Here is an 18,220-nt window from a genome sequence, read left to right as displayed (position 1 = left end):
TTAGATTTTTGTCATTTATTACTGAAAATCACACCTCACACAACAATAGTGAACAGTTTTTGAACCAAAAAAATATTTGTTAAACCCTTTGCTTGACAGCCATTTGTAATTGTTCAATCAAATGTGTTAAGAACAATGAAATAAGGAACTTTTTTTACAAACAGTCCCAGGCGTGAAAAAGCGTCTGCTTCGAACTAAATGAGAACTGCTTGCTCTGAAGAACAGACAAACTCACAACCTGGCAGATTTACTTTCCAGTAATTGTTCCAGAGCTTGTTCTGCCGTAAATCTTACTGCTTGCCATCATAAAAGTGCTAAAACAATACAATAATAATGCTATTTAAGTTATTCTGTCTCTCTCTTATATAGATCTCTGTGCGCTCTGTAATACTCCGCTCCGTTCGCGATCTGTCTCATTCTCCGTCCACATGACGCTGTTTGTTTGTACATGTTGAAGGCTACAGAGTCCTCTGATTGGCTAGAATACGTCATGGTAACCTTCCTCTGATTGGGTAAAAAAAAAAAATCCTCCCAGCGGCAATTTTTCCATTGGTGGAATTTGCCTAACAACATCGATTTCATTGGCCTTTTTATGCAGTGGTATTGCGCAACAGCGAAGCGTCTGTATAATACAAACGGGATATCACTGTTTTCAGCGGAATCTGAGGAAGACGGCAAAAAAGACCGGACCTCTCTATCATTAATAGTTTTAAAGATAATTGCACATTTGTAAAAGTATGCCATTTTGGGCGGTACCGCCCAATTCGTCCCCCGAGGGTTAAACTATGATCTCACCCCATTTGTGACAATGCAAATCGCACTGTCAAGAACATGTATTTCATGAAATACAATGATTGCATTGCTTAGGCTATAAAAGCATAAAATAAGATAATATGCGGTCTTTCTCTCAGACCTGTTGGAGGAAATGAGGAGCGCTTTGTCCTCGCCCGTCTTGGATTCTCCCAACAGCAGTGCTGACATCACTCTGGACACCACTGGCGATCTCACCGTTGAGGACGTCAAAGACTTCTTGATGTGAGCGCCTTTTATTGATCTGTTCTGGTCTATTAGAGTTGAGTGTTTTTTGGGTTCCTCTCAATGTTTTGCTTCTTTAGGACTGTGGATGAAGCTGAGAATAACTTCAGGAACATCACAGAGGAGGATGGGAGGCCTCCTGGAATTCTCATCAACTGAGGCGAGCCGGCAGACAGCTGGAGGTGAGGAAGGTTTAGCACTCGAGCAGGCCTGTGGAGCGCTGTGGTCTGTGAAGAGTAGACAGGAGATTTGTTATTGGATGCAGAAGGGAGGTGTGTCTGACTGAGGACATGCAGCCCGCTGAGCCTGGCAGTTATTTATTGTGCAGATCTGTGCTAGACTTTAGTTTGCAAAAAAGTGGTGTTACTGTATTTCGTGAAGGGGAGGAACAACATGTACTTCTAACATCACTGCGGGTTTTTTTTTTTAGCTGCGTGAGAATAGTTCACTTGTTTTCTAAATCCTGTGGCTTTTAACAAGCTACTTTTTTTCAACAAGTTCAGTAGCGGTATATCAAAAATGTCTTTGTGTTAATAAGCTATTTTTTTTTCCAAGAACATTTACAAGAAAATAAATATGATTAAAAAGAGAACCCAACGAGAGTTATGCAGTAAACCGAACATAAACTACTAAGATAACATGTCAGGGAAACATCACAAATCCCAGTAAAATAGGTGCTTATGTATCCGTTTTGAATCTTTTTTTCATAATCTTGGGTTTTTTAATAATTTTTTGGTTAAAATTAGAAGGAAATCATATCTAGTTTTGGGAATTAGTCAAGTAAATCCCTTTTTTTTTTAGATGGATCTTATAAACAGTCTTAAATGGATAAGTAATTTTTTTTATTTTTTTTATACAAATTAATTTAGTCCCTGTGCATTTTTTCATTTTAAGTGCATGATTTTGTTAATATATTTCTGATATTCATTAATTTTACTGTGTGTGTGTACAAAATATACAGATGTACAAATATATATAAAATCAATGCATTTTCATTTTAAGTGTATGATTTTGTTCAGAATATCTGATATTCATTAATTTTATATAGTGTATATATTTGTACTACATATGTATATTTTGTACACACACACACACACACACACACACACACACACACACACACACACACACACACACACACACACACACACACACACACACACACACACACACACACACACACACACACACACGTGGTGTATTTCATTGCCAGAGATCACCACCTCGTCCTATGCTTTGTGACTTTCTAGTTTGCTAATGACCTCCACTTTATGCTTGACCCTTTAATCCCTCTCCTTGTCTAGTTAGTACATGTGAGCTTCTCATGTACTCCTGCGTTTCCTGCAGTCCAAATTCCTCCAAGCTGGCTCTCAGTGGGGCATCTGCCTCTCTCATCCTCCTCAGTTAAGCCTTAGGCATTATTATCTGAACTGTAAATGTACAGAAAATGAAGAACAGACTACGTTTTCCATCGTTCATTTAGCCTTAGCCATTTTACATTTGTTTTATTGTACCTCCTTGTGGACACGTTTGGCAGTGCAGAATGGTTTGAGAATGGTGTGTTTGGAGGAGTGCCTGTGATTTATATATAATTGCATCCGTATTTAAGCCTTGATGAAGATGTATCTTTTCAGGGGCAGTTATGGATGAAAACTCATCAGCTGAACTCATTACTTCAAATTGGATCTTGAAAGAGCGGTTTGTGACTCCGGAAGTTGCACCAAACATTGTTCATCAAGGTTTTACAGTGGGAATGTTGCACTTTTTTCCCCCCTGTGCCAAAAGACTGAATGATTCATTCTATTATCCTGTTCTCCTTCACCTTTCCTCCAGTTTTCCTTTCCTTTTTTTCTCTCCCCGCAACCATTGGTTCCTTTGAGGGGCCATAAAATGGTACATTTGAGAGGTGACTTTTAAAGGGATCGAGCGATAAAACAGCCAAGATGTGTTGCACAATGTCCGTACGACGGTAGGGGGCTGCTTGCACTGACCCCATGAAGTTTTTCTTCTTCGTTTGTCTTTCAACATTCCTCTTTTCTCACGTCACCTCTCTTCTCACTGTGTGCCATTAATTATCTTATGCTAAATCAAATTGAAATACTTGTATTCAGAAGTTTATATTTTGCCTTATCAGTTGAATTCCTAGAATACATGGCTGCTACAGTAAAGTTCATGAATTATAATGGTACTTTAGGGCAAACAACTGCTCCACGTAGGTTGTTTATCGTGGCACAACAGAAAATAACCATTAAAACATAAAACTCATTTAGAAGCTGAAACATTAATGTGCCCTGCTCATTTACTAAGGAGAACGGTATATAGTCTGTATGAAGCGTTTACTTTTCCCCCTGCCTTTTTATCTATATATGATACTGTGATGGTTTCTGACCACAAATCTATTGAAAAGTTCAAGTTATGGACCCTGTGGGTTTGATAGAGATATTTTCATTTCATTCAGTCATCTTTATTTTTTTAAATAATGTCCCTTAACCACTTGCCATTGTAAGTAATTCTGGCAGTTAACTGTGAAGTGTGTAATTTGAAGGAACATGGTGTGTATGTAACCTTTCAGTATTCTCCTCTTTAATTCTAACTAGTTTGTTTTTGCCACAGTATTAACACATTATGAAGGAGCTAATGACTTTTCTATTTACACAGTATTCCAATAATTTTGTATGGCTTATAAGGGTTGGTATTTTGTATTTTATAGATATTTCACTGGCATTTAAGTAACTAGGCCTTTCTAACACTGCATTTTGTTGGGCAAGTATAGACAGCTGTGTAGTAGAAATGACTTCTATAGGTGGTAGTGTAGCTACTAGAGGGAAAGAATCAATAGGACAAGTGTTGCACAGACACATTTGGATGCTCAGATCAGATAATGCAGATGTTAGTCCGTGTGCTTTTAGAAGCATGACTTAAAAAGTGAAAGGCTTTAGTTACATTGTAAAACTGCACAAACAATTTGTTTGGTACTGACACATATTCCCAGGTTTTTGTTTTGTTTGTTACATGTCCAAGGGCCCTCACTAATCGTAGTTGATTTAATTTTTGTTTGTATATTTTTGCCCTTCATAACCTTTACTTTTCATCCAGCCAGCACCTATCCTGTGAACAAGTATTTAATTTTTATTTTTATTTTGTAGAATTTTAATTTGAGATATTGCAATGCTAATGAAATCTTGAATGTTAATAAAGTATTTACTCCATATTTCGTTGAATTGTCTGTGTTTTCTGTACTCAAATTAGCAATAAAACCAAATGCCATTCCATAGGTTATTGATGTTATACATTTAACTCTTTCGCCACCATTGATATCATTTTTCCATGTTTTCACTGTTATAAGGTGGAGGACGCTATTACATATATTCTGAAAAATGACTGAATCTCCTGTTCAACAGGCATGCAAAGGCGCAGAAACAAGCGATATGTAATCATATGCATATGTATAATAACGCGACCATTGACAAACCGATTATAAATCAAAAATGCCTAATGTTATATTACTGAATGGAATGTCGATCCAGAACAAGCTATAGGACTCTGATGATCAAAATCATGCTAATCCCCTAATGCTTGCATTTTAAATCCGATCTGTACACACTGATTTTTCTCAGCTTTTTTTTTTTTAAAGGTGACATTGTGCCCCTTTTCACAAGATGTAATATACATCTATGGTGTCTCCAGAATGTATGTGAAATTTCAGCTTAAAATACCCCCCAGATAATTCATTATCGCTTGTCAAAGTTGTGTGTCCCTTTAAATGCAAATGCGGGAGCTGCTGCTTCCCGCCCAAGTTCAGAAGACAGTCGATCCTTTACACGAGCTTAGGATAATCCAGCAATAACAATTTCACATTCCAAAATCTCTAACCACCAGTAGCGGAGTGAAGCCTTATGGAGAGACTCAGGAAGAGGTTACAACTTTTAGACTGCACCTGGACGTTTCTGAATGGTTAGCGGATACATTTATGTAGTTGTTGTGGAGTTACATTGATTCATCTCATCGACCTGTATGTCATGTTTAACTTTTACACAAGTTAGTTGACACATTTCCCTGATGTCTATAAGACAGTTGTGACTTTTGTTTTGTTCAAATAGTGTTCTGTGCTCATCTGTGCAGCCAAAGACAGAACAGTTTGCATGCTTTGCTCGAACTTTTGCCATTGCGTTAGAACTGGTTACACTGTTGTCGCTAGCGAAAACCAATTGGTGGCGCTGTGGGTGGAAACGTGCAGATTAAGGGACGGTAATATTATAAGATCCCCTTCCTACGTCAGAAGGGGAGCGTAACCTGATCAGTTTATATTTTGATATGCTTTCAGAGAAAGGCTAAGGCTTACCAAAACAAAGTTACTGGGTTGTCACAAGAATTCCTCAAATGTGACCGCAACTACACCTTGAAAAATAGTACTCTTTTATTAAAGACAATTAAGTGTTTATAATCACATTTAACCAACACAAACAAAAATATCAAACAGGAGAAATATGAAAATCATTTTAAACATGAAGGGCTATTGCATCATATCATCATCCTCTTCTTTTTCCTCCTCCTCCTCTTCTTTTTCCTCCTCCTCCTCCTCTTCTACCTGATCATCATCATCAAAGTAGCGCTCCTCTGCATCATGGCTTACGATATCCAGGTTATCAAAATCTGGATTCCTATCCACTTCACTGCAATGAAAATATCAAAGATTAAAGACTAAAGCATTACATAGCATTATTAAATGAATAGATCACTCAAAAATGAAAATTAGAGAATGATTTACTCACCCTCAAGTCAACCTAGGTGTATATGACATTCTTCTTTCAGACGGATACAATCTGAGTTATATAAAAAAATGTCCCGGCTCTTCCAAGCTTTATAATGGCAATGAATGGCTGTTTATGTTTTGAAGTCAATAAAAGTGCATCTATCCATCATAAAAGTGCTCCACACGGCCCCGGGGGGTTAATAAAGGCCTTCTGAAGCGTTTGTGTAAGAAAAATATTCATATTTAAAATGTTACAAAGTAAAATTCTAGCTTCCGGCCAAATGGCCATACGCAGTCTACTTGCGCCTAAAGCACAACTTACGCAACTTGTGACGTCGGAAGTAGTGTAGTGCGTCATGCCGTAGTGTAAATATCAGCAGTACGTTGCATTACTCGCATAAGCTGCACTTAGACTTAAAGGATTTGTTCACTTTTTGTACTCACCCCGATGTCATCAAGATATCAATGTCTTTCTTTCTTCAGTCGATAAGGAAATTTAGTTTTTTGAGGGAAACATTCCAGGCTTTTTCTACACAGAATGGACTTCAATGGTGACCATCTATACCAATATGCGTTGCAGACCAGCACAAGTCGAACAATTGTGGTTAAAAAGAATATACTTTTTTTTAATATTTTTTTTTTATGACTTATCGTTTCGCAAGATAAGACTTATTTCTCGACTGGGATCGCGTAGAGACTTTGAAGCTGCATTCAGACGGACATTTGAACCTTCTTTTGAACATTGGGATAGATGGTCACCATTGAAGTCCATTCTGTGTAGAAAAATCCTGGAATGTTTTCCTCAAAAACCTAACTTTTCGACTGAAGAAAGAAAGATGTAAATGTAATGATCATCTGTAAATGATCAGAATTTTTTTTTTGAAAGTAAACTAATCCTTTAAGTAGAATCCTTTTATGATAGATGGATGCACTTTTATGGACTTCAAACAGAAACTGCCATTAATAAAGCTTGAAAGAGCCAGGACATTTTTTTTTTATATAACTCAGAATGCATTCGTCTAAAAGAAGAAAGTCATATACACCTAGAATGGCTTCAGGGTGAGTAAATCATGGGCTAATTTTCATTTTTGGCTGAACTATTCCTTTAAAGGGGTCATGACATGAGAAACCAAATTTGCCTTGATCTTTTGGTATATAAGAGGTCTTTGTACCATTAAAACGTCCTGCAAGTTTCATAGCTTAAGACGTCCTCCCCATTATAAACGAATCATTTATTTAATCTAGCTCTAAATACAGCTCGTTCTGGATCCATGGTAAGAAGTGACGTCACGATAAGAAGTGATGTACCAGCGTTTGCATATGACCGCCTCCAGCACAAGACAACTACGCTTTAAGCGCAAGGCAACTACGCTCATTTCGTATCCTTGTCGCGCGCTGCGCGCCTCACAAGTGTTCAGTCGACGGACAGCGAGTGGGTCTGTGTACAGGAAAATTACGATGCCGCAGATGTGCTGTTCCTGGCGGTGGACAAACAACATCTCTGAATGCGCTGCCGAAAGATCCAGTCGTCAGGGGGAAAATGGATGCACTTTATTTTTTGCGGACGTCCCAGTCACGGCAGTGTTAATTTAAGCGTTTGTTCTATACATTTAAGGATGACTGTTTTGAGGAAAAAATCCCAATATGATGCTGGCTTTGCCAGAAAACTGTTGCTCAAAGACACAATTACAATTTTTTTATTAATTCAAAATAGTTTGACGTTACATGTGGACACAGGCTGATCCAGTCTTCGTTGTTGTGGTGATGGTTCATTTTCCTCTGATTCCGGCTCAAACATAATAAGGTTTTATCATCGCAAGAGCCATCGCTTCGCATGCATCACCCGCTACTAAACAGTTGCGCCGAATCCGCAAATGTTCTGGCTGGGGGCGTTAACGTCAGATGCATAGGCACTGACGTTAGCCAATCATAACAGTGGGCGTTAACATTGAACTCTTAAAGGGGAAACACCCCCAAAACAGACTGTTTGAATCAGAGGATGAGAAACAGGGTGGGAAAAGGTCATAAATCACTACATTTAAAAAAAAAATTGTAAAAAAACTATATTAATACTATAATTGCACCTAAGGGAACATAATAATAAAATAAAAAAAACCATGTCATGACCCCTTTAATAACTAATTTGAAGAGAAATACATTGTGCCAAAGCAATATTTATTAATATTATTCTCAGAGTTGATATTAAATTAGACCTAATTGATAGTAAAACTGGAGAATGAGAAAGTCCTCTGATTTAACCTGTAGTTGAAGTCATCTTTTCCATCCAAGAAGCGCTGATGCATTTGACTCAGGAACTCCTCCCTCAGCATGGCTTTCTCTTCTGCAGTCGGCTCCCACTCCGCCGGTCTGGGTTCCTCACATTCTAAACACACACACACACACACACGGTTTACATGAACTCTCCATAGGCGTAATGATTTTTATACTTTGCAAACTGTATATTCTATCCCCCTACACTAACTCTATCCCTAAACCTACCCATCACAGAAAACCTTTTTTAATTTTAATTGACTTTTTTTTTTTTAGAAAGCATTTTTTAAATGTAAAAAAAAACGTCTAGTGTGTTTTTTTTTAAGCCATTTGTTTTACGACGACACAGAAAGTGTACTAATAAACAACCTTTCCATTGTAATAACCACGTCATTCATTAAACACATTTGTGTCCTCATAAACCACAAATGCCAGATCACACCCAATCATCCATCAAACTGATGAGATGGAATCGGAGTTTTGACTCATACCTTCCTCATCCGACTCCTCCACTGCACACTGCTCTCTCTCCTCCTGCTCCTCCAGGCGGTTCTGGATGAGTTTCTCCTGGTAGGAGTTGATAAGCAGGTCAGCGAGTCCCCCTGGGCCGTTCCTCATGGCCTCCTCTGAGCGCTGCAGGATGTCCTCTTCACTGAGATACTGTCCGATGTACTGCTCGTACAGAAGTGGATCTCGCACACGCATCTGCTCCTCGCTGAAGTACTGGCCCTCTGCCGAGACAACGTTTTTGAGCAAGACAGAAGTATCTTCTAAGTAAAAAAGCATGCTATTCTTGTCATAAGCATTTCTTCAGCAAGTTCACAAAGTGCTAGAGGGGTTATTTTATAGATTTTTTTCTTGCCGTTTAAAAATGAAACGTTTTTAAAAAAAGATATTGCTACTATTATTTAGAAATGATGCATTAAATTGATCAACTGAGAGTAAAGAGATATGTTACAAAAGATTTATATTTCAAATGAATGCTGTTCTTTTGAACTTTCTATTCATCAAACAATCCTGAATCCACAAAAGTGTTAAACTGATAATTTTTTTTTTTTTTTAAAGTTTAATAAGCAGCAAATTAGATTTTTGAAGGATCATGTAACACTGAAGATTGGAGTAATGATGCTAAAAATTCAGTTTTGCCATCACAAGAATAAATTACATTTTACAATAAATTCAAATAGAAAACTTTTTTGTATTACTACTTTACAATACTTGCTTTTTTTTTTTTTTTTTTATCAAATAAATGCAGTCTTGATGAGCATAAGAGAAAAATCTTAGACTCTTTTGAACTGTAGCGCACTGTATTGTATCAATTCTTTTCAGTGCTGAATGAATCAACATTTATCTTGCATCATTTACTATCTTGTATTTTTATAATGTGTTATGGGATTGCCTCCTCTGTGAAGGGTTTAAGTGATGCTGCGTCTTAACGGCAGTATCCCTATGCAACCTTCAGGAACACACTTCGAACAACCTGTGCTTACCCTTCTGAAGAGCACGAAGAGCTGCGTATCGATGGTTCCGGATCCTTGTCCGGTCTGCCGAGCCAGATGCCCGTCTCTGAATCTCCTTGCAGTAATACTGCGCCCTGCAGTCACTGCTCAGGTGTGAGAAAGCGTCCATGTGCTCTGGCTTCAGATGGGCCTGATAGCGCTCTAGAAAGACTAAGGGCTTGGATTTGTACTGATCTATTAAAACCCCCTTCTTCTCCTCCAGAGTTAAGTCTGGCTCCCCCAGCTGCTGGCTTTTCACCGGACTCCCACTGGCTGCTATAGCCTCGATCATTGCGCTCAGACAGCTGGATGGCTCATCCTGAGAAAAACAAGCAGGAGCAACAGGGTCAGAATCATGTACAGAATTATATTGCGTGTTAGTTCATGTGCTTAACACAGGTGAAACATCACCTGTAGATTTGGGGAGTAGCTTGTAGTGTTTTGGGCCTCCTTAACATCTGTCTCAGGAGGACATCTTTCTTGAGGAGCAGGTTTATTGCAGTTGCCAGATGTATTAGGTTTAGTGCATGGCTCGATTTCTCCCCACAGTGCTGTCTTCTGCTAAAGAGGAGCGTCCACAGAGATTCAAGAGGTTAGACTCATTTTGGGTCAATATACAATAATATATATATATGGTATATATATATATAAATATATGGTATATGCTTATATATGGTAAGCACATTTTGATGAAAATACTTGAGTGAGAAAAGCTAGCATCTTGTCTTCATTGTCACTTTTCTCTCTATTTTTTTATTTAAAATCACGATGTAACGGAACTACTGAAGTAGCAACAGATCTTCTCTTTCATATGACGTACATCCGAGTAAAACAGATTATCAAAAAAAGATAAAAATGGAGGATGGGGACTTTGGCTACGTCCGAAATCACATACTCTCATGAGTAGGTATTTATTTTGAACAAGTACGTACTTTGTGACTGCTAAAAAAGTATGTTCTATATAGTATGAATGTAATCCAGATGTACTACATTCACCATGCTGTCATTATCATGTGACCAACCAGCGTCAGATGCTTCACTGCCGTTCACAAATCCTCTCCCGTGTCCATTGTATACAGTCTCAACAGAAATAGTAGGTCATCCGGGTAGCCTACTTTTTGCCTACACTTTTATGAGTACTGTGAATTCGGACATACTACTCTCATCACGTACTGTTTTTCACCTACTATATAGAAGGGAAGTATGCAATTTCAGATGCATACTTTATAGTAGGTATAAGTATGTGATTTCGGATGCAGTCTTGGTTTTGTCCATAGGTTGATTGGATGGAGACATATCTGAGCTTACAGTTGTTTGTAAGAAGTAGAGAAGTCATTATTACATTTTTATTAAACATAACGAGGTCAAGAAAAAGAAACATGCACAGATTACTTATTCACAATAAGATCAAAAACATGCATTTAGAAAGATGAATTCCCATTTCATGCCGACTTTCAAATGTATTTAATAAATCTCTAGTTGTGTTCCTAAGTTATGTGTCAAGACTTTTATCATAACCCATCACATTTTCTTCATTTTTTAATAATGAACTATTTTTTTAAAATGTTGTCAAAATGGAGTGAATTCTTCAATTGCAAGCAATCTTTTATCTCTCTTTTATCTTATGCTTTGTTTGTTGGCAATGGATTATCTTGAAATTTGCACTTGGATTTGACACAGTAAAACTTTGAAATACTTTAGAATCAAAAAAGACTATTTTGACAGAAAGAGTGTTTAGTCAAGTCAACGCAAATGAGCTGAGCACATGTAACGTTATGTGAATGTGATGACATCTCTCTCACCTGCAGATCTGGGGAGTGTGTCCATCTCTGGTCTGTATCGCAGCTCTTCACCTTTTCACCCTCATCGGGTTTGATACATGGCTCGATTTCTCCCCACATGTCTGTCTTTCACTACCGAAGACAGTTTTAGTGCTAACTGCTGTTGATATATAACAGATAATTAGTTTTCTGCCAAATAACGCTAATGAAATAATGTGCAACTATGCGTACAGAAAGATGTAAATAATATCGGCTTTATTTGTAGTAGGATATGTTACGGACATCCCTACCTCTTAAAGTACTCTTTTTACATTGATCCTTTAAAATGTTCTGCATTTAAAAAAAAATAATCAACAACAGTAACGTTAGCGTTTAACGTTCTGCCCATCAGTGTAGCCACAATATCAGTTCCGTGTGGAACATCATGCAGATCGGTAGTTCCGTTCATAGATATACATAATGGTTCCGTTTATTTCAACCTGTGTAAATACACCATTGTCCAGTAGATGGCGACATACGACAACACTCCATTATACTACTTTGCATTTGTCTGGTCAGAAATTTTAAAAAATTACAGCGACAGCTTTCTGAATTATCTGACCAGAATAATTTTTTTTAAAAAAAATTAGGTTTTTACTGAGAACTTGTTTAATAACCAGCCAGGTAAGTCTTGAATAACGCATACAAAATTATCACATTAACCTGTCGCCAAAATGCCAAAGTGTAGGGGAGACCAGGGATGGTTGTAACCATAGATATATTATGTATCTATGGTAATACGGGTCATTTACAAATCACCTGATTCACTTCGCACGCTGAGTTTAGTATTCCACATGTGATAAAGTAGAGCCCTGCGGCAAAAACTGCAGATGTTAGAGTGGAAAAACTAATTTTGAGGTAAGAAAGTAACTATTTTTACTTTGTTTATTTTTGTTATGGGATTTTCTGCTTTGTAGTTAAACTCATCAAATTTAAATTGTTTATTGTGTGTCTGTGTAGATATTTTTCATGCAAGTTGTTAGTGCTAATGTTTTGCCTGTTAGCTGTAAGGTGAGCTAGTTCATGGTCATGGATGACTCTGGGTTAGTTGTAACAACAAGGCTCGGGGTTAGTTGTAACAACAAGGCTCGGGGTTAGTTGTAACAAGACAACAAGACTTTGGGTTAGTTGTAACAAGACAACAAGGTCCGGGGTTAGTTGTAATAAGTCAACAATTAAATGTTACAACCTAACACACACACACACACACACACACACACACACACACACACACACACACACACACACACACACACACACACACACACATACACACACACACATCCATCAGTATCGAAAAGTCTGTTGAATAAAAAGCTTTCAAAATCAATTTTTTGTCATAATCCTCATTTCATTATGTTAACTTATCACCCCGGTGGACATCATAATGTTATATCTCACCCCAGGGTATGTTACAACTAACCCAGACTATGGGGTGAATTGTAAAATTTCACTCCTCGTGTCTGAAATTAAACCAAGCATTTTCTGTTTGTGTTGCAAAGATAATAGCTACCGGTATGTCATTTGATAGCAGACACATGTAACTAGTCACATTTTGTAACTTGTAACTTGTAACTTGAATCACATTTTGAGCACACTGGTTTAAAAGTACTCCAAGATATAGACATAGTATAGATATAGTCTCCCCTACTAATAAATCTTTGGTAACATGGTTATATTATCAACAAAAGAAAAAAGAAACGTCCTCTCACATTCAACTAGCCTACCTTTTCCCAGCAAATTTCTTAACATGGATAAATATTAGTAGGAACTTAAAAAGATTCTACAACTGAGACACAATTTTCACAAAGATTTGAGGAAGAGAAATGGAACGGGTGGATTTGGATTGAGTAAGTGAATGACAAGTCCATTATGTCTGATTGAATAACAATAGAGTGTCTATGTGTATATATATATATATATATATTTACTTTTATCAGAATGATTTTTCCTAAACACGATACAATATAACATTAAAATTACATGAAAAGAGTTTTCACTGTTATAAAATTACGGATTTGTTAGCATCAGCGAAACTGAAGGTGTCAAGAATAAACATGAAACACAAGGTCGCTGTCATCTGTGAATTCGGCCAATTGTAAATCAGTTTTGTCATCACCTGACCCTGTGCAGTCGCTCTGAAGAAGCTGCACTGATGGCTGTTATCAAATTACTCTTGCGGTACGGCATTCATCACAGTGAAGTAGCGTCGTCGCCGTCTCAAGTCGGACAAAAAAAATTCTAGCGGCACTCACTGCTGAAGTCGAACACTCCTTATGAAAAACAGCAGACAGTGCATATTCGTTTCAACGAGGCAAATTTAAAACATCATGAAATCATCTCCTGTTACTGACATAACCTCGGTTCCCTGAATTTTTTGAAGAAAGTTGTTTCCCCATATAGTGTGTCATAGATCATCTATGACACTATCTGGGGAAACAACTTTCTTCAAAAAATAATAAAGCCTCATTGCACCTTGTAGAAACACGACTGCCAGGTCATTCATGCCAGTTGACTTGCCATTAACCTTTCTGTGAAATGATGACACAGTGACAATATATACTTTTAGCGTAGAAGGTGTGCTGCAGTCTAGGCACTCTTGTAAGAAGGACAGGATGACTGTAATTGAGCAATTCACTGGGTCTTCCACCCTTGAGCTGCACAGGCTCTCAAAAACTCTCCATTAATGAGCATAAAAGCACCTTGTAGAAGAGGCCTTCACTTTAATCGTATTCAGCACGCGCTGAGGCAGAGTAACGGCGGAAGGCTCCGCTGAGCGGCCAGATTCCACAATTCTGGATTGGGGTGCCAGATTAAGTTTGAGAGAGGAGGTACTTCCTTAGAGGGATGGACCGGAGATATGAAAATTATAATGACAAGCCATTGTTGCATCTGTATGCTTGAGCATGGAGGGCCGTCCGAGGTCTCGTATAAAAGACAAAGTGATTGAAACAGGGCAATTCACCACTGCCGTAGTTCCGCGTTCCACACCAGTTAGTTAACACTACTCAGATAAGCAACATCAGAAAATGCCTGTGTATGTAACTGTTGTAGGCCAGTAAGAGCTGTGAGAGTAAACCTCACTCCCCTGGTCTCAGGAGGCGTGCTAGCGACTGACGGCCTTTAGCGTTATTGTTAGCGTGCAGCCTCCCCCGCCGGAGACCCCAGTACGAATGTTATGTTTCTCCCCAGATGGTGTACTAGTTACTACATTTATCAGCAGAAGCTAACAGAAACATGCTAACCAGCCCAACCTGGCCTGACACCTTGGTAAATGGCTGAATTTTTACTTTTGCATCTCATGATATTAAACATACTTGGTCTATGGCTGGAAAAGCATATAGGTGAATTCTGGGAGCTTGTCTGCAATCCCTTAGTTACTGTGATCATATTTCTGGTCATGCAACAACATTTGGAGGTTCAAACTAGTTAACTATTTTAAGGCTCTGAACTGCCACTGCTTCTCACTGTCTATGCGTGTCAAAATACATTTGTGCATTTGTTTGAAAACATTTTTTTTGGGGTATGGTTTAATATATTCAAATTATAATTAATTATAATAAAAATAATATAGAAATGTCTATATAAATAAAAAACAAAAAAACAAATTACACATCTTCCTTTTGCTATAAAATATTTATGTGTATTTTCACAGAGAATATCCCTCAGATTAGTTGTGGTCATTACACAATACAAGGTAATACAATGTAGAAATACAATTCTATAGCTTTTCAAACACTTCTGCTTCATCAACCAACTCATATCAAATCCCCCAAAAATAACTTATTGCAGACAGTTTGTGTAAATAAACAAGTCCTATAGTTGCAATAACAGAAGAGAAAAAAAACTGAGAAATGACTGTAATCATGAAAGCTTGAGGAAAATGCGTTGATTATTTATTGAAGGGTAAAGGACTGGCTGCTTGATGGCAAAAGCTCAAGTAAAAAAAAACAGCTAATAATGTCCACATGCCCAAAGTGATTAAAACACTTTAAGCAATTATATACTACTCCATCCATACAGATCTATCATTTATTCAATAGCAATTAGAAAAAAAAACTCTCAACAATCCTCTTGCAAAAAAAGTGGCTCTAGTACCACATAAGATGCATGAAACACTGCACACATTAGTCTCAAAGCCCAATATTAAACTGATGTCAGATTATGTTGTCAGAGTACATACTTTTGTAATCATCAATGAGTTTCGCTTACAACTAATCCTCTTGCACTCATCTCAACATAGACTATCATAAAATATTGCATTAGACAACAAGTGTGTTTACTCAGTTTTACAATGAGGAATACCTTGTCATTACATCTCAGTGCAATTAGATAAGTCTACAAATTGAAAATATCTGAAAATCAAAATATCAAAAACTTAAAAAAAATAACACCCAGATGTTTATATTTCTAAACCTCTCGGTAACATGCAACTGATTTTCCTTCTCCATCTTTTGAGGAGATTCAGAAATAAAGGAAAATAGTAAATTAACACAGCACAAAAGCTGCATCGAGTCTTTTAAATCTCAGGTGATACATTGATGACACTGGATATGAGTTTGATCATTTAAAGAGCAGGATCTGCAGGAGTCATTTACCTGTGAATTCCCAAAAATATCATGGCTTAGTTTAACTGTACATAAATCACATTACTCCCTTTAAAAAAAAAACCTTTCATATGTCCCTTTCATTAAACATGTGTCATTGCTGCACAAGCACACAAACCCAGAGGTGCCATTTCAAAGCAGAACAGATCAAAAAATAGATCAGAAGTGTACTGATATAAACTCTCTTAGTCTTCTGCTTTGATAGTTATAAAGTTTGAACATCAGGAGAAACAAAACAAGGTCACATTTACATTTGAATTACTTTGTCCTTCACATGCAACTTGTGCCACAGCTAAGGGCATCAAAATGTCAAAATAGCATGTTGTGGTTAAATTAGGTTATAATGTAGTGTAGCAGAAATTGTAATATACATTTAGAGATGAACCTGAGTATGGTAAAGGGTTGTAAATGTGAGATGCACGTTACTGGCTATGTTTGTGTAAAAAGTGAGTAACCTAACTGGGTAAACTTACAGAAACATTTATAGTGTATTGCACTCAGGCTACAGATCATTTGTAGTTTGGTTCTCATTGGATCTATGTAACACGACACACTCCGTCCTCTCAATAGAAAAATAAAAATCATCTCAGTATCAGTAGGCCTAAACAGACTAGAATTGATCCCACAGCTATTCGATTAAAAAAAACTTGTACATTCACAAGAAGACAACAGAGGACAATTCAAATAGATATGTGCAAAAACATTATAGATCTCTATAAAAAATATGTCCATATGAATAGAGTTTGTTTCTCCACTAATACAATATGTTCTCTATTTACACATTATGAGTCAATAAAGTACATAACTTGTACAGTTCGTATTAGTCTTTTAATCTGTATACTCTGTCTTTACAGAAAACATTAGCAATGCTCATGACAAAGAGAGGAAAGACTGACAAATATGATACAGATGATACATAACACTACACATCCTGAACTCAAATCAATGTGATTGAGCACTGGGACTAAAATAAGAACCAGAGTTCCATTTGGAAACCTGAAATTGCATATCCCATGTTCAACACCCTTCCAGATCAAACGCTGTTCCCACTAGGATCGGCTGCCATTCCTGGCTGGCTTTCATGATGAAATTACATTTGAAAAAGAAACAAAGAAAACTTTGGCTACAGAAAGAGGTCAACATCCCCTGTTTAACTAGTTGCCGCACCCTCGAGTGCGAACGGTAAAATTTGGCTAAAGCCGATGTCCCTCATTGGGCTGTCCTGTTTACAGAGCTGAAGTCCGTGGATTCTTCAAATCTGCTATCAAAGGGGGGTGGCTGTGTGTTTTCACACAGAATGCCTGCCAGACTGCCCATTGGGGCGGGGTGTGGCAGGGACAGATACTCGGCACAGTGAGAGGGGTGCCGCTCTACTTTGATGAGCGGCTGGGTAGACAGCTGGTTCTCTGGCATATCCAGAGAGTCCCGCTGCAGGGCCAGTTCATATGATGGCGTCCTCCTCCGCAGTAACATGCTGCTCTCTGACAGCTTTTTCATGGATGCAAGAGAGGCAGGGGCCTCCGTTTCAAATGGAGGCTCGATGGAGATACAGGGAGGGCTCATCTTTTTCTTCCGGGGAATGTGCAACGACTGTCCGCGCATCGGAACGTGCCTCTTTTCGCTGAGTTCTTGACCAAACAGCCCATCATCTACTGAAGAGCAAATCTCAATTGAGTGCCTGCGATGGTCATCGGCACCGTAGGGTTTTGCCAGAAAACCCTCAGTGTCCACACCGAAGCACTCCTTTGAGTCTTTGACGCTTAACTCGCCTAAGTTGGCAGCACTGCTGCAGTTCTTCACGAGGATGGGAAGCAGTGTCCCTGAGGTGGCGTAAGGAGAAAGGGAGTGACTCCGTGCTTCTGCCTGGACCCCTGCCCACAGACGTGCTGTACTGTTGATGTGGCGGACCTCCTCGTCGGTCGGATCAGCAGAGTCAAACATGGAGCCGCTGGGGCTGGTGCTTCTGCTGCTGCTGGCCAGGCTGGGAGGTCGTGAAGGGATATTGTGCTGGCTATAGGGCTGCTGGAAGGTGCGGACACTGGGTGCATGTCCACGTGGGGGCAGCAAGGGTGACTCCTGAGGAATGCTAGGGCCAGGGATCCGAGGAAAATGCAGCTTGAAGCTGCCTGTGGTTATCCCTGCCTGTCTTTTAAGATTGTCTTTGGAGTCGAAACTTTGCACGTCGATGGATTCATTTTTAATTGCTTCCTGAAAAGAATAAACATAGGACTTCAT

General features: G+C 38.4%; 3 protein-coding genes across 7 annotated transcripts in view; 1 reads left to right on the top strand and 2 right to left on the bottom strand.

Annotated features, from left to right (window-relative positions):
• llgl1 (LLGL scribble cell polarity complex component 1) overlaps positions 1-4,249 on the top strand; it is a 41,735-nt gene extending 37,486 nt beyond the window's left edge. The window contains exons 21-23 of one of the 2 annotated variants that reach the window (XM_079611731.1): positions 912-1,035; positions 1,116-1,217; positions 2,670-4,249. In XM_079611731.1, coding sequence (XP_079467857.1) covers positions 912-1,035; positions 1,116-1,194 — 203 coding nt within the window. In that variant the 3' untranslated portion in view covers positions 1,195-1,217; positions 2,670-4,249. The remainder of the gene's footprint in view (positions 1-911; positions 1,036-1,115; positions 1,218-2,669) is intronic. The other variant, XM_079611732.1, reaches the window with a different exon arrangement.
• Positions 4,250-5,434: 1,185 nt separating this feature from the next.
• On the bottom strand, positions 5,435-11,926 carry ccdc97 (coiled-coil domain containing 97). 3 transcript variants are annotated; one of them, XM_079611932.1, is made up of 7 exons: positions 11,630-11,926; positions 11,361-11,499; positions 9,970-10,119; positions 9,550-9,877; positions 8,551-8,790; positions 8,048-8,171; positions 5,435-5,708 (listed from the first exon to the last, which is right to left on the bottom strand). In XM_079611932.1, the coding sequence occupies exons 2-7, from the start codon at positions 11,457-11,459 to the stop codon at positions 5,549-5,551; spliced, it is 1,101 nt and encodes a 366-aa protein (XP_079468058.1). In that variant the 5' UTR covers positions 11,460-11,499; positions 11,630-11,926; the 3' UTR covers positions 5,435-5,548. The 3 variants fall into 3 exon arrangements, with proteins under 3 accessions (XP_079468058.1, XP_079468060.1, XP_079468059.1); XM_079611934.1 differs by having other exon boundaries at positions 9,970-10,116; XM_079611933.1 differs by having other exon boundaries at positions 11,361-11,496.
• A 3,121-nt stretch (positions 11,927-15,047) lies between these two features.
• cacna1ha (calcium channel, voltage-dependent, T type, alpha 1H subunit a) overlaps positions 15,048-18,220 on the bottom strand; it is a 58,319-nt gene continuing 55,146 nt past the window's right edge. For both annotated transcript variants that reach the window (XM_079611656.1, XM_079611657.1), the window contains exon 33: positions 15,048-18,193. In XM_079611656.1, the coding sequence (XP_079467782.1) occupies positions 17,195-18,193 (999 nt within the window). In that variant the 3' untranslated portion in view covers positions 15,048-17,194. The remainder of the gene's footprint in view (positions 18,194-18,220) is intronic.

Source organism: Phoxinus phoxinus, assembly GCF_949152265.1.
Source record: "Phoxinus phoxinus genome assembly, chromosome: 1".
Classification (NCBI taxonomy): domain Eukaryota; kingdom Metazoa; phylum Chordata; class Actinopteri; order Cypriniformes; family Leuciscidae; genus Phoxinus; species Phoxinus phoxinus.
This window is presented reverse-complemented; position numbering and strand designations above follow the sequence as displayed.